General features: G+C 51.0%; 1 protein-coding gene across 1 annotated transcript in view; it reads left to right on the plus strand.

Annotated features, from left to right (window-relative positions):
* Nucleotides 1-15,251, plus strand: part of SHC3 (SHC adaptor protein 3) — an 89,194-nt gene that overhangs the window by 17,313 nt on the left and 56,630 nt on the right. Inside the window, exon 2 of the mRNA XM_080819994.1 lies at nucleotides 7,173-7,243. Coding sequence (XP_080676120.1) covers nucleotides 7,173-7,243 — 71 coding nt within the window. The remainder of the gene's footprint in view (nucleotides 1-7,172; nucleotides 7,244-15,251) is intronic.

Consider the following 15,251-nt stretch of genomic DNA (forward strand, 5'->3'; position numbering starts at 1 on the left):
GGCGTGGCTGGTTTCACCTAGCGCCTCCCTTCCTCCAGCACACCTGAGCGAGGTGACGCCCCAGAGGGCCGAGGACGGAGGTCCCAGCTCCCTGGAGTTAGAGTGTCCAGATGTCCGGGGGTGCTTGGTGACCAAGTCTGCATCATAGCATGGAGGTCCATGTTTATAAGCGTGGTCTTTTCTTCTGGGCAGAAAGTATTTAAAGTTTTTCATCATTCTGTAATTGTACAGGAATAGACGGTTATGTTCTTGTTATAAAAAGTTTAAACAAGGCAGAAGCACCAGAAGTAGGGCCTCCTACCAATGGCTCCTCGTGGAGCACTTGCTCCCTCTTCGTCTCTGCTCTCCTGTCTCCAGAGTTGGATGCAGACAACTGAGCCCCTCCCCTCGAATCTGGGGTGACTCTGTGCCTTACTTCAACTGGTACAATGTGGAGGAAGTGACTGTCTCTTGGAGACTCTCAGCCTCAATCATTTAAAAATGGCCGAATTCGGAATCATAGTTTGGATGTGTCCGAAATGTTTAGCCAAGCGTTTATGGATGAACATTCGAAAGGGGGTTCACATCATCACGGTGCAGGCAGTGAAGCAATGAATGTTTTGCACAATTTCACGCACGTACACATGAATAAAGTTCTACAAATGATGTCGCTGGGTCAAAGGGAACCACGTTTCTCATCTCCACAGACACTGCCAGACAGTCTTCCAAAAAGTTTTCACCAAATTAGGGGAGCATGAGGGAGAGCCCTTTTTCCTGCTTCCTCACCCAGTCTGACCACTCAGCTGGGTGAAAAATGATCTCTCTGTTTGGGTTTACTTTAACTGCTCTGATACTAGTCTTTATGGGGCATGTTGGCCAGCTGTCTGTCTTCCTCTGGATTTCCCGTTTGTTTTCTTGCTCACTGTTTTCTCTTGAGTTGATGGGTTCATGTAATGACTCACAGGACCTCCTGGAGTAGCCTGATCATTAATTTTTTTCCCCGTTCAATTGATTGCATTTTTCTTAATCTTTCACTTGTCTTTCCACGGTATTTCATCACATGTCTTTTCTAACAAAAATGATCAATTTTCATGAGTCCAGAAATCATAGTATATCTTTCCACAGATGCAGGTTTTCTTCAATTTGATCTTGCACTCTTCTTCTTTTTTTTTTTAATTTTATTTATTTATTTGACAGAGAGAGAGATCACAAGTAGGCAGAGGGGCAGGCAGAGAGAGAGGGGGAAGCAGGCTCGCTGCTGAGCAGAGATGATCTTGCACAGTTCTCAAACTTAATTCATGTTGTGTTTCCTACACTGGTAAACAAGACAACGGCCCCCTTAGATCTCTGGTTTCTTGTGCTGGCCTTTGCCTGGTCGAGAATCTGCTCTGTCTTGTCAACCTTGTCGTTGTCACTCACTCCGTGTAACGCACCTTGTTCTTAACCCGGGTGAAAGCTCTGACTTTAAACTGGGTTTGATCGACTCAGGATGATTATGATTACTGAGATGTTTGGACCCGTTCCTGTTTTGACTTCTGTTTTCCCCGTGTCTTTTGTGTATTTCTGGCTCGCCCCTTCTTTCTGCTGGCTGGACTGCTTTTATTTGCTTCCTCCTTCTATTCTATTCTCTAGCAGTCTGGAGCTCAGTCATCCTATTCTTATTTTTTACGGGTTTACGGCCTTTTTACATGCATGTAATTGTACATTGTTTTCACTGCTGCAGTGAGTCCCTTCCGAGCTGTGTGTTTCCCCTGCTCGTGCTTCCCTAGCTCCAGCCTCTGTTTTCTGTCTGCCCTGGCCAGCCGAGCTGGGGGGTCTTCTGAGATGGCGCTCCCTGTCACTGTAAAAAAAATATTTAAACTTATGTGTCAGTAATGATGAAGCACCAGGCGTACCTGTGACTTCTGTTGATTCATTCCTTATTATTTTTCTCCTAGCCCACGTCCTCCTGTTTTTTGTATTCATTGTTCTTCTGGAATAATTCTTTCGGGGAGCATCTGTGGGTGGTTAACGTTCTGAGTCCTCGCTTTGTCCTCCCACCTGAATGCCAGTTTGGGTGGATCTAAGATTCTTGGCTGCATACCGCTGTTCTTTAGACTTCCAATGGTGGTGTTCGTCTTCTTGTACTGTGTGTGCAAGAGAACTTGCTCCATGAGGAACCTGTTTCCCTTCCCCTAATAGAAGGTTTGCACGATGTTTATCTCTGGGTCCTTTTGTCCTGAAACAGAGCTGCCATGTGTCCACAAGTGGGTCTTTTCATATTTCTGCGTGCCTTGAAAATATAGACACTCCTGTTTCGTCCAACATTCAACATTCCATTCTCTTTGTTCTTGAATATTTCTTCTCCTGTCTTTCTTTCCTTTTCTTGGACTTCGTATGAGGCAGGTGCAGGAACCTTTGGATCCAAGCTCCAAGACTTTACAGTTTCTTTTGTATGTCTGTCTTCTAGCCCCGCTGGGATGTTTTCTGGGTCCCATTGTCCAGTTTCCATAGTTCTTTGTACATTTCTTGGGCCTACTGATTGAATTTTCTATGTCTATCCTAAATCAATAACTTTCTCTCTGCTGGTGAAAGCCAGATAGACGTCCAATGGCAAAAATCCAAAATGTTACCCCTAATTGTAACCAAAATTTAAAAAAAAAGTGCCTTGGAATACTTTGGAGAAGAAAAGCACAGGACATATGTCATAAAGACCACAAAGTCTTTGGCTCAGGTCATGATCTCAGGGTCGTGAGATCGAGCCCTGTGTCAGGCTCTGCACTCACTGGGCAGTCTGCTTGAGGATTCTCTCTCTCTCTGCCCCTTCCCCCTCGCATGTGTGCATGCCCCCCCAAATAAATGAATTTTAAAAAACATGTAAAGAAGTGAATGCATAGGTAAGTGATAAATAAATATTGTTAAGTAAAATTTAGGAGAATATCATGACCTTCTTGAGCAACACAGCTCCCTCCTGACCCATACAGAACATGACAGGCATATGATGACAGGAATTACTACAGTGTTCCTGCAGTGACAACTTGTGTCAGGTAAAAGGTAGAAACCATCAAAAGAAAAATGATTGAATGAGAGATTATCATCCCATTAATCTACAAGAAAAAGATAAGGAATGTAATAGGAGACTGGGTCAAAGATAACAACAGCTAACAGAAAAAGGAGTGAAAATGGCCAACACACGTGTGAGAAAAATCACATATCCTTACTGATATCAGGGAAATCCAAATTAAAAAAGAAAGGAAGTACTTTCGCCCGTAAGAGTCAAAGATGCAGAGATCAGTGCTATACGGCATTATGAAGGATAGCAGTAAGCTTGCTGACACATTGAAGGTAAGGGGGCAAATTACGGCAGACATCAGGGGCATGACCCAAGTCCGTGATGCTAGTGGAGGCACTCACCTAACTTTCGAGGGTGGTGGTGGTGGTCATCATGTGACTCCCTGGAGTTCCAGGGCCTTCATGCCACTCTGGGATGGCGGTGGTGGCTATATTCACACAACTCTGACAGCAGTGAGGGTAATGACATGGCTGGTGGGGGTGGCAGTACCTACGGAGCTCTGAGAAGTCAGTTTACACACTACTGCGGAGGTGGTTGTGGTAGTCATATAAGTGTGCTGGTCATGGTGCTCACAGAATTCCGTATTGTTGGTGGTGATACGTATGTAGCTGTGATGGTTTTGCTGGTGTTCACATAATTCTCTGACATTGTGGCCTCCACACAACTGTGCTGGTGGTGGAGGTGTGCACATTTGTCATGGTGTGGACATCATCATGTCATGCCATGGTAGTATCCACATAACTGCAGCACTGGTGGTGATGGTGTTCATGTAATTCTCCTTCGGGGTGGTGGTGAAGTTCATCGTGGTAGTCACATACGCCTGCTATGGTGGTCCTGATATTCCATTCCTGCAGTGGTGTGGTGGTGATGACATTCAGATGTCACTGTGGTCTTGGTCATGTTGGTCACATAGTTGGTCGTGTTGGTCATGGTGTCTCCATAACCATATTTTGTTGGTCCTGGTAGTTGCACAACTCTATGGCTGTGTTGATGGTAGTACTCCCATAATTGCATCGTTGGCTCTCTATTCACGTAGCTCTAGCTCTGTGAGTTGGTCATGGATCCACATAGCCTTGTCATGGTGCTGGTGTTTCCATGCACATCATCTTCAACTGTGGTAGTTGCATTTCTGTGACTCTATGAAATTGTTGCTGGTGTGGTTCTGCTGACTCTGTGTGGTTGGTCATGGTGTTCTTGTGCCAGCAGGATGGTGGCAGAGGTGGTGGTCAAATAACTATGTGACGGAGATTTTGTCTCCCCATGACCTTGAGATGTTGCTGGAGGTTGTGTTCACATGGCCTGTGAAACTCATTATGGTGTTCCTACCACCCTGCAGCATTTGTCATGGCATTGGCATGACTGAGCAAAACTGATGGTACCAGTCATGTATCTTGTGACAGTGCTGATGGTATAATTCAGACAACCCCGTGACTTGGTCATGGTGTCTACACAAATCTGTGATGATGGTGTGTTGGCATTAGTGCATCCCTGCAAGGTGGTGGTATTCGTGTAGATCTGTGACTTTGGTAAGGACAGTCACAGAGGTCTCCTGGTTGGTGGTCATGGTATTCACAAGGTGACGGTTGTGACAATAGTTGTGGTGTCCGTGTGTCTGTGGGATGGCCATGTGGTGGTATTCGCCTAGCTCTGCCATGGTGCTCATGGTATTCTGGAAATTCCACACGGCCATAGTGGTGATCTTCACATAGCTCCGAGATGGTATTGGCTGTGCCAATCCTATACCTCTGCAGAGTCACTCATGGTCTTCACAGAACTCAGAAAGGGTGGTCACGGTGTTCCCACAATTTTTCAGGGCTGCTGTGACCTTCATATAACCCTCTGTTGGTGGTCATGGTATCCCCATAACTGCGAGACTGTTGGTTATAGTCACATAGCTCTGAAGTCGGTGACAGTATTCACAGACCTCTTCGAATTCTTTTGATCATCTTCCCATGAATCCAAGATGCTCTTGGTGTAGTGGTGCTCTTAACTGTAGTGGTGCTTGTGGGGTATTTGTGGTGTTGGTGGTATTCGCATAAGTCTACATTGGTGGTGGTGCCATGTTTCCATAACTGCAGTGGTGACGTGGGGATACATCCACTGACGCACAGCCAGGAGTGTTATCCATCAGACTCGGTGATGCTCATCATGGCGTTCGTGTAATGCTGTAGTGCTGGAGGATTTGGTCTTCACACAGCTCTGCAGCTTCAGTCATGGTAGCACACAACTCTGAGACTGGATGTCGCATTCAGACAATTCTGCATGATGGCTGTGATCCCTTCAGTAGCACTGCAGTCTTGCCGGTGGACTCACATACTTATGACGGTGCTCATGGTACTCCCATTTCTCTGCAAAGCGGCAGTTGTGTTCACATAACGACAACACTGGTTGTGGTATTCAACAGCTCTCTGATGGGCGGCATACTCATCAGGTATCTGCAATAGTTCTTGTCATAGTCACATCTGTGATGGTGGTCGTGGGGTAGTCCTGTATGTCTACAGTTATGGATGAGTAATTGTGTGACTCTGTGTGGTGGGGGTGACGTGCTCACAGATCTTTGAGCAGCAGCGGTGGTGGTGTTGACACCATTCTGCCACTTCGGTCATTCTAATTACTTCACTTCGTAACATTGCTGGTGGTGGTATTCATGTAGCTCTGGGACATTGCTGTGATGTTCCCATGCTGTGACGGTGATGGATGTGGCAATCCCATAACTCTGCAAAGAGGGTTGAGGTCTTCACATATCTGAGTGACAGCGGCAGTGGTAGTCACATACCCCTGCCATGGTGGTGGTGGCATCTGCACAGCCGTACTAGCAGCGGCACCTGCCCCCCTCCCCAACCCTGCAGCATTGTTCCCACTTCTCATGGGACTCGCAGCATCATGGAGGATGATCAGTGGGTCATTCATGGAACTCTGTGACGGGGGATGTGGGATTTGTGTAACTGTGTGACGTTGGTGGTGCTAGGAGCCATATGGTCCTGAGACGTTCGTCCTGGCAGGCACAGAAGTCTGTGATGTTGGTCACTGTAGTCACGAGACTCTGCCATGCCAGTGGTCATCTGCTTTGTGTGTCTCCTTGATGTTGTTCATTGTATCCACATGGCTGTGGTGGTGGTGGTGGTGGTGGTGTTCCAGCAACTGTGCGATGTGGTGGTTGTGGTGTCACGTGGCTGCACGAGGGCTGGAGCCATAGTCACGTTGTATGGGTACAGAGGCTTCCGTTCAGAGAATTTTGAAGCTTTGCTCAAAGTTACATAACTAGATATGACAGAGTCAGGCTCCAATTCCAGTTTTCTGAATAATTCAAATGCAGTCTTTTCTGTACTACACCATGAGGCCTCTTCCTGCGAAGTCTAAATTTAAAGGCATTGGTATAAAACATCTGTCCTTCAAATTCCCAAGGGCTCTGGCACACAAATATTGTATCTCCACCATCTAGTTGTTTATGTACAGCTCTCGTTATGTCCGCACATTTACATACGCACACACGCTTACATGTGTGAAACGGATTAAAGATTTAGTTACAAATTTAGATGTGTAAATTGAAACTTCTGAAAGTTTGTGTTACATAATGCAGAAGAGGGCTTTCTGGTAAACCAAAATAAAGCAACTAGGAGGGTCATGGATATATAGTTTGTTGACAGAACCCAAAATATATTGGTTAAATAATGAAGTCTAATATTGGTCAACATGTTGGTATTAGAGTGTTTTCATTCTTTCTTCAGAAATTATAACCCTCTAGACCCTTGTAAAGGACTAGAAATACGAGGTCTGGATGTTGGGGTGGTCATACGCCAGGACGTGTTTAGGCAATAATGGAATTATGCACTTAAGATTTCTGCACTTTATGGTACACGTTATACTTCAACAGAAGTTTTTGAAAAATATGTTCCTGAATAAAATGCAAATACTCAAGGATCTTGGGAGAGTCAAGTCTGGCGGCCTGTAAGCTTCGAGGATACTTTCTCATGGGTGTGAGTTATTGCTTTTCCAGAAAGAGAACAAAGCCTCACGAGGCACATAAAGTTAAAATGTGATTTAAGAAGCGTGTGCGGCTTCCAGGAATGCCCTTGATGTGGCTAGGAGCTGTCTCTTCATCTCGGCCCCTGGGCTCATGATTATGTTTTTTCCCTTGCAGTACTTGGGCTGCATTGAAGTTCTCCGCTCAATGAGGTCTCTTGACTTCAGCACAAGAACACAGATTACCAGGTAAGCCCTCTTGAGCATGCACTCCTGTGATCTTACTTCGGGAGGGGATGATTGCAGCATTAACAGCCTAGAAATTTCCAGAGGGAGAGTCTGCCCCTTGAGCGCTGGTAACCGTGACAGGGGGTCAGAGCCCTGTGGATTCAGGATTTCCACGTGTTTGCCCACATCTGTGAGGTGCACCTCAGGCTTAAGAACCTTGGGGATGTTCCCACTCCCAAAGCTGTCCTTATAATGGAGCTGCAGACACGTGTAGAGCTTGTGAATGTTTCTTTAGATGTGAAACTCTTAAACCAAATTGATATTTCAAAATGTACTGAACTGTGCTATTTCTTTCTAAAGAGAAGATGAAGGTGTCAGGAGAGAGCCGCAAAGAGAATAAAATGCATGGGTTCCAGGCAGAGATGTTCATGGTAGTAGTAATTTCAGAAGCAGCCGGTTGTTTACGGGGTCAGTGACGTTGAGCCGGTGTACAGAGGTCCTCCACTGTCAACTAGATTCTAAACTCCTCGAGGGCCAGTTCCATAATTAAGCACTGTTTTTAATAAAATCGTAGCCTTGTAGAGCTTAAACCTTTAGGAAAACGCCCGTTTCAGGTCACCTGGAAGAGGAGAACTGGAAAGCCAGGAGGGGTTCATGAAAGAGCCCATTGCTTTGGGCCACAAGCTTCGCTCGCTTTGGTGTTTGTGGAATTACTTGGTCTAAATAGTGACCTCAGAAAACGCCTCCCACTTATGGCATTTCCATCAGTCTAGGGCATATCTTTGGGCTAGCAAGCCAAAAACGAATGACCGAACTTTAGGAAGCCGTTATTTGTAGTCATTAGTGGCTAAATAATGTACACACTTTGATCGTGGTAAACACGGCCATGGTATGTCCTCCTCGCCGAAGAAATCCGTGTTCAGAAGAAGCGATGTTTCTGTCCCCTCTGAAGCAACTCCAGGCAGGCAGGGTGGGACGCACCAACGTTTTAACCGGCACTGAGGGAAGAATCCGTCTCCGCCGGTCGGTGCGGGATGGTTTATGGAAGTCGCCAAGGCAAAGGAACAGTGCTCGGAACAGACTGTTCGGAAGAGAAGCAGGAGGTCACGGAGCCAGTGCTTGATCCTCCAGATGTGGTGGCGGGACCTGAGTGGCGCCGGCGGGCAGAGCGCTGGGCCCGTGTCTGGGTGCGGGGACCACGGGACCGTATGCCGTCTCGTGTGTGCCGGTGGTTTCATGAAAGAGAGTCGTCGGCTTTTTCTGCTGGATTCCCTTTAGCTCCTTTCACTTCCGAGATGGCTTCCTTCCGTGTCCGTTCTCCCGGGGTGCCCATCGGAGGGTTCGTGCCAGCCGGGCACGTGCTGGCCCGCGTGGGCCGTCCCGCGTTGCCGGGCCCCCGCTCCGGGGAGAAAGGTGCATAGGCTAATGACAGAGGGGCGCGTGACGGGCACAGGCCTGGGGAGCAGTGGGGGGGGCGGGAACTATCCCGGTGCGCCCTCCGTCAGGGTCCCGGAGCAACGGTAACACCGTAGCAGGAAGCACCGGGGCAGACACCGGTGGATGCGGAGGTCTAGGTGTGCATCCCGTTCCATTCCGGCTCCGGCAAAGGCAGGCAGCGTAATGGGCTGGGGGGATGGTTCTGGGACTCAGGAGACTTGGTGTTGAGTTCGGGCTTGGTTAGGCTTTTTGAAAACTCTCTGTGGTTGTCTCCGTGATGCTTTTTGCTTCTTGCCTTGCTTCTACCACATGGCACGGTCCTTATTTTAGGGGATAGCTGCAGTCCACGCCTAGGAAACAATGTGACACATCAAGGTCGTGACACATCAAGGTCGTGACACATCAAGGTCATGACACGTCAAGGTCGGAGAGAAGCCTTTGCAAAGCAGAGGGCTGAGGCCGAGGCCGCCTCCCAGCGCTGGCCGAGCCCCCGCGGCACTTGCTGTCTATGCTGAAGGTTGCCGGGAAATGGGACGTGGGTATAGACGTGATTAAATTGTTGTCAATAGGCTCTGGGAAGACGTGTTTCCAAGGGCTCCCTGGCCACACCGTTCATAAAAATATATATTTCTGTGAGCAAGTGACCAGCCCCTACTCTGATCGAGGGTTTGAAGCTGTAGATGTAAGTGTCTCTTGGAGGCCAACCCCGTGTCCTTCTGCGGGCGTCAACTGAGTGTTGGGTCTGAGTTTAGGTTGACTGTCACGCTCTCCACAGAGTCGCCGTGGACTCCCAACCGCTTCCGAGCGGATAACTTCGCAAGCAGGCGCGAAGCTGCCGGCCACTATATACTTAGCTGTGGTGATGGCGGCGAATCACCTCGCACCGGACACCTTCGGCGGAGCAGCCTGGAGGCTGCCCACGCGTGGAGGGATGTCCCGCGTGTGAGGCCCCGCTCTGCCATTTTCCACCTGTGCAAGCTTGGGCTCAGCTTGCACACCCATGAACAGGACGCAAGCACGATGCCCACCTCGGTGGTGGTGGTGGGAGATCTGACGCCCACGGGGCGGGGCCCGCAGAGCGCACCGCTCAGCCTGGGGGAGGGGCGTGAGGGAGGGTCTCCGGCTGGCATCACCCAGGGAGATGGGCAGGCGGTGGGGGGGAAGAGCTGCAAGCAGGGAGGACAGAGCTGGATTTCCAAACAAGGTGACGGTGACCAACAGTGCTCCCTTATTTTAGGAGCTGCTGTAGTTTCCGTGGGCCCCAAAGACCCTGGTCAGGCCCAGACCTTTTCAGGTACCACTGCATGGATGTGACCGGCCTTTTGTTCTCTTCCAGCAGATGAGTGTGGGCCGGCCACGCACTCCTCACAGTGTCCGCGCGGGGCAGAGGGTAGTGAGCGCGGGACTGGCTGTCAGCCTGCTGGTGGGGACGCTGTGACGTTGTCATCTCTTCCGTCTGAGGTTTCCCGTGTGGACTGTGGTCGGGAGTGTGACCACGTGGTTGGGTCTGAACGTACTGCAGGCCGTCGGTGGCTGCAGGGGCTTGAGTTAGAACAGAGTAGTGGACTCGCCCTGGTGACGTGATGATGGGGGGCAGAGACCACGGGGACCTGGCACTCTGATTGTGGGGGCTCGGGATACTGGAGGGTGCTGCCTGGCCTGTGGACTGGTCTCTCACCCACCCTGTCCATGGAGGGGCCCATCGGTGACCCAAAAGGCAAGCCCGAGGCCCACAGCCTGGCCTCGAGACTCTGTCCTCCCCCCGTCTCCTGATCGACCTGGGAGGCCAGGCTTCTCCAGGCACTTCCGGCTCCGGTGTTCTCTCCGTGCCCGCAAAGAACCAAGTCCAGGGTGAACCCACCCCCACCGTCCATCGTCCGTGTGCCCGAGGGCCTTCCTGAGACTGTGCCCCTGCTGGACTCCCGCAAGCCACCTGCCCCGAGCCTGTCCCATCACGCCTCCAGCGTGGCTGCGTGGCTCGGCCACTTCCTCATGAGCTCGGTCGGGGATCAGAGCAAGCGTGGGGTGGGGCAAGGCTGCACCTGCTAATGTGCTATCAGGCTCTGAGCGGCTGCCATGGCCGGAGATGAACACGGAGGAAGGCGTGGGGCCGCCGGCCACTGGGGGAGCCGCCTGTGGTCCAGGGACTGACGCTCCGATCGCATCACCCTCCCCGGTAGGACGATGGAGAGCCCGGAGTGGTAGGCTCTGGACATCTGCTCAGTCTGAGAACGGTGGTGTGACGGCCACGCGCCACACCGAGTGGGCGGGGCTTGCTTCTGTTGCTTCTCCCTTTGCAAACCCAGAGGAAGTAATTCAGAAGGTCCTGTGTTTGCAAATCCGCCCTACCCGAGGTGTTAAGATGGGTGCGTTGGCACGTGGCGCGGGACACGGAGAGCAAGTCTGGGTTTTGCTCGGGCGCCTGCCTGGGTGCTGCCCCAGCTTCCCAATTAGAACGCTGGATGATGGCTCTCCTGGGCTCCTTTCTCACCACTGAACAGACACCTCTGCTGTCGACTGGAGTTCGGCGCGTGGAAGAGGAGCAGATCGGTAACGCTCTGGCCCGGGGCGGGCTGACTGCCAGAAATAGAAAGGCGACGGCGGGTGTGACAGCCTGCCCACCCGTCCCTGCGTATTCGGGGAACTCAGAGCCACTCCCTTGTGACTTTAGCCTTACTGCTTCATTCTAAATTTACTTGTTCTGAGCCGTGTCAAGGGCCGAGCCTCTGGCAGCCCTGTGCCCCTGGGGTGAGGCCTGGTGGGGAGGGAGCTGGTGGTTTCCCAGTTGAGAAGTCCCTCTGACGACACCAGCTCCCCGCGTGCGAGCTCCCCCGGCTCTGGAGCACAGCTGAGTCCTTCTCCGTCACCCCCCAGGGTAACTCCATGCCTATGTCTCCTGCATCAGCTTCCGGGTGTGAGAAAGTACTGGGCACAGCTGCTTAGCGGGCCACGCCCCAGGAGAGGCCCAGAGCCACAAGGCAGTCCTACAGGCGTTCCGTGCAAGCCTTCAGAAGTACCACAAACACTTGGGAGAGCATCCCCAGGGCTGAGCAAGTCTGGGAAGGCTTCCCGGAGGAGGGAGCATTTAAACCAGTCGATTCTTAGGAAGCATAGGAGGGAGGCCATTGCTTTCACAGGCCTGGGCGATGAGCAGGGAAGAGGGTCACTGACAGAGGCCCCATCCCTGGCCGGCCTCCTTCTCCCAGAGGGATGGGGACGCTGGTGCCGTTCACCACCAACTGCCTCCCACCAAGTTAAGTGAAATTGAGGACTGTCCTGGGCAGAGGACAGAGGCGCACAACTTGGGGGCACCCTGGCCAGGCTGACGATGCAGCAGGAGCCTCTGTCAGAGCAGCCCGTGCCAGAGTGGGCCCCTGAGGCAGCAGGACGGGGTCATAGGCACCGGCCATGGCCCCCAGAGTGGGCTCAGGGGCATCAGGATGATGGTTCCTGGCCTGTCCATTCTGAATCGGACTTTTCAGTTGTGGCCCCTCTGAGCCGCTGTCCTGTCCTGACCCCTCCTAGCAGAACCCTACATGTGCCCGATGAAGCTCCTAATCCAGTGGGGGAGGCGAGGGACCCTGGGCACTAGCCGAGCTCTGGTTCCCACCCACTTGTTACCTCTCTGGGCTCGGGTTCCTCTCTCTGATTTTCTGTGTGATATTAACACTGATAATATAATTATTGTAACTATAATTGATACAATGATTAGTCTGTAACATTGTTTGCTCGTTGATATTATTACTAATTATCAACATCAATTCAATCCAGGGTATTTTTTCTAGCTGAAGAGAAAACTGTAAGTTACTGAAAAGGGTGAAATATTTAATAATGTGGCTTTATTTTCACTTGAGCCAATATTGTCTAGTATTTTATTGTGTCCCTGCGTTGCCAGCTGCTAATAATAATTGGTAATAATACTAATCACGGCTCTCGTACTAAGTACTTACTGCATTCCCGGCCTCGCAATGAGTGTGTCATTCGTTCGTCCAACAACCATGTGTCAGTCACATCCCGTGTCTGGCCGCTGTTTGGATTTTGAGAACAAAGCGCAGGGAAGAGCCCGTCATCACTACAAGCCCTTGCCGTTTTTGTCGATGGAAGGGCGAGCACCATCGTGTTGGTGAGGGACCTCAGAGAGTGGCCTCTTGTGCGAGGCTTTGCTCAGGAGCCCTGGGGCGGGCTGTGCGCTCCCGGATGTGAGGAAATGGGACTGGAAAGTTCTCCCAGACTGAGACCGCACAAGCTGGGAGGTGGCCGCGGAGACCTGAGCCACAGCGGCGGCCTCTGACGGCGTGCCCGTGACCCTGCTAAGATCTGGGTGAAGGCAGCAGGCACGGAGGACCTTTGTGTTTCCTCTACCATATTGCACCACGAGGAGGGGCTCCCCACCTGACCTGGGTGCCCCTGGAGTCTGATTCCTTTCAGGACCCACCAGGCTAGGCAGAGGGGCCTCAGGGATGGTCTGCGGTCGGTCAGCGCTCCGACCCGGGGCGGGGCTGCGGAGACTGGCTGCACAGCACAGATCGCCTTATTTTCTGGAGCCCTCCTTCTGAAACGTGGGCATCCGCTGAAGTCACGTGGACAGCATTTTTTGGGCAGATGGCTGGGCCCCACCCCCAGAGTTTCCGATTCAGCAGTTCTGGAGTGGGGGCCGAGAATTTGCATTTGCAACAAGTCTCCAGGGGATGCTGCTGCCCCCGGGCCAGGTACCGCCCTTGGAGAAGCAGAGCTCCACAGATCTATCTATAACTTCCGAACCATTTGCAACTCCCATCTATGAAACCACAGCTTTGAAAATGAGTCCATTTATCTTTTTTTCAAGTGATCCCACTCATCCAGAAATTTTAAAAATGGAGAGCATAGTTGACTTGGTGGCTTAGCGTGGTTTAAATAGAACCCATGAGATGAGTATATGGCATTCACTCCATACTCTCCTTAGGGACCATCTGGCATGGGGTGTATTTATAATCCTCATGCCAGAAGCACATTTGTGTCAGGATGTACCTCTCCGATTGCTCCTTTTCTGTCTCTTTCTCAGAGTTCACGTGCCCCCCCGCCCCCAATATATCCTTCCGTAAAGATCTCCTTGCCCTTGTAAGAGAACGGTCTCATGGTGTTGGTTCCGGAGTCACAGGATCCCGGCCTCTGTGTGCACTAAACCACTTTCCAGCTGGGCAGCTGTGGAATGGACTTAAATACGTTGCATCTCTGTGTCTCCACCTTTTAAACGGGAATCATTATGGTGCCTCCTTCATAGGGTCGAGAAGGGATTGAGTTAATACCTGAAAAGCGCCTAACATGCCGTCCAGTGCACAGAAGAGCTCGAGACGCGTTCGCGGATATCGACGTTTTCACGTTCATGATATTCTGTCCAGGTTGGCCACCTCACTGCCTTAAATAATCCGGGTGCACAAGCCACAGACCCGTGTCCGCGCCCCTGAATCTTCTGAGTCCTGCGCCGAGAGCGGCCAGGCAGACCTGCGTCTTGCTGGGCGCGGTTCCAGGTCCCAGGGATCGGCTCTCGGCCTCCTGTTCTCACCTCCCACCACCGTGAGAGCGGGACCGTCTCCTGGACCGTCGGACGCGGCTCACGTCTCCTGGAGTGCTTGCGGTCACTACGGCCCGCGCCTTCTCCCAGAGTAGAAGCCAGGACTGTTCGACCTGACCTTCCTCCCTCGTTCAGACACTAGCACCTACTGGCTCTGCCTGGGCAGCCTCCCTCAGTTCCCTGGGCACCTGCTCCTGGGTTAGTCTGCCTGGGACGTACTACTCCCCATTAACCTTCATTGTTTATCCATTACCTGCAGAATCTAATGAAAGATTTTTTTTTAAGATTTTGTTTATTCGACAGAGAGCACAAGTAGGGGGAGCAGAAGGCAGAGGGAGAGGGAGAAGCAGACTCCCCACTGAGCAGGGAGCCCTATGCGGGGCTTGACCCCAGGACCCTGCGATCATGACCTGAGCTGAAGGCAGACTCTTAACGACGGAGCCCCCCAGGTGCCCCACAATGGAAAATTCTTAATTTCGCAGCCAGGGTTCTGCCTGACCCCCCCAGCTACCTTCCCGAATATACCTCTCAGGATGCCCCATCAGGCTTCCTTTGCACAACCAGGCTGACCTGCTCCACCTCATTCTCCTGGTCCTGGTGCCCGCCTCAAGGCCAAGCATCCAGCTACGGGAGTGTCCACTTTGGCCCCGAGCTGTGAGACCACATTGTTTGAATCGCTCTTACCTCACTGGACATTGTAGCAGACTTCTGAAGACATAGACCATACTCCATCTACTTCAAAATACTGTTTCCTGTAAAAAGAAAAAAACCACTTGTTATTTTGAAAGCATTAAAAGAAAAGCACTGCCTATTTACATATGACGCAATGCTTTCAATTTTTATATATATTGAAAATCATATCAATTTCTATATATATTGAGAAAGCTATTTTGTATTTTTGAAGGCACAGATGTCTATCACCATAACCCTTGTACATCTGTTAAAAGGAAAACAAGCAATACGAAAAAGGTATCCCTAAAACTTTTTTCCAACTCAGAGTCTGAATATCGTGAGCCATTTCTTGACTCAGAATCATTGCTG

The sequence above is a fragment of the Martes martes genome (genome assembly GCF_963455335.1).
Source record: "Martes martes genome assembly, chromosome: 12".
Taxonomy (NCBI): domain Eukaryota; kingdom Metazoa; phylum Chordata; class Mammalia; order Carnivora; family Mustelidae; genus Martes; species Martes martes.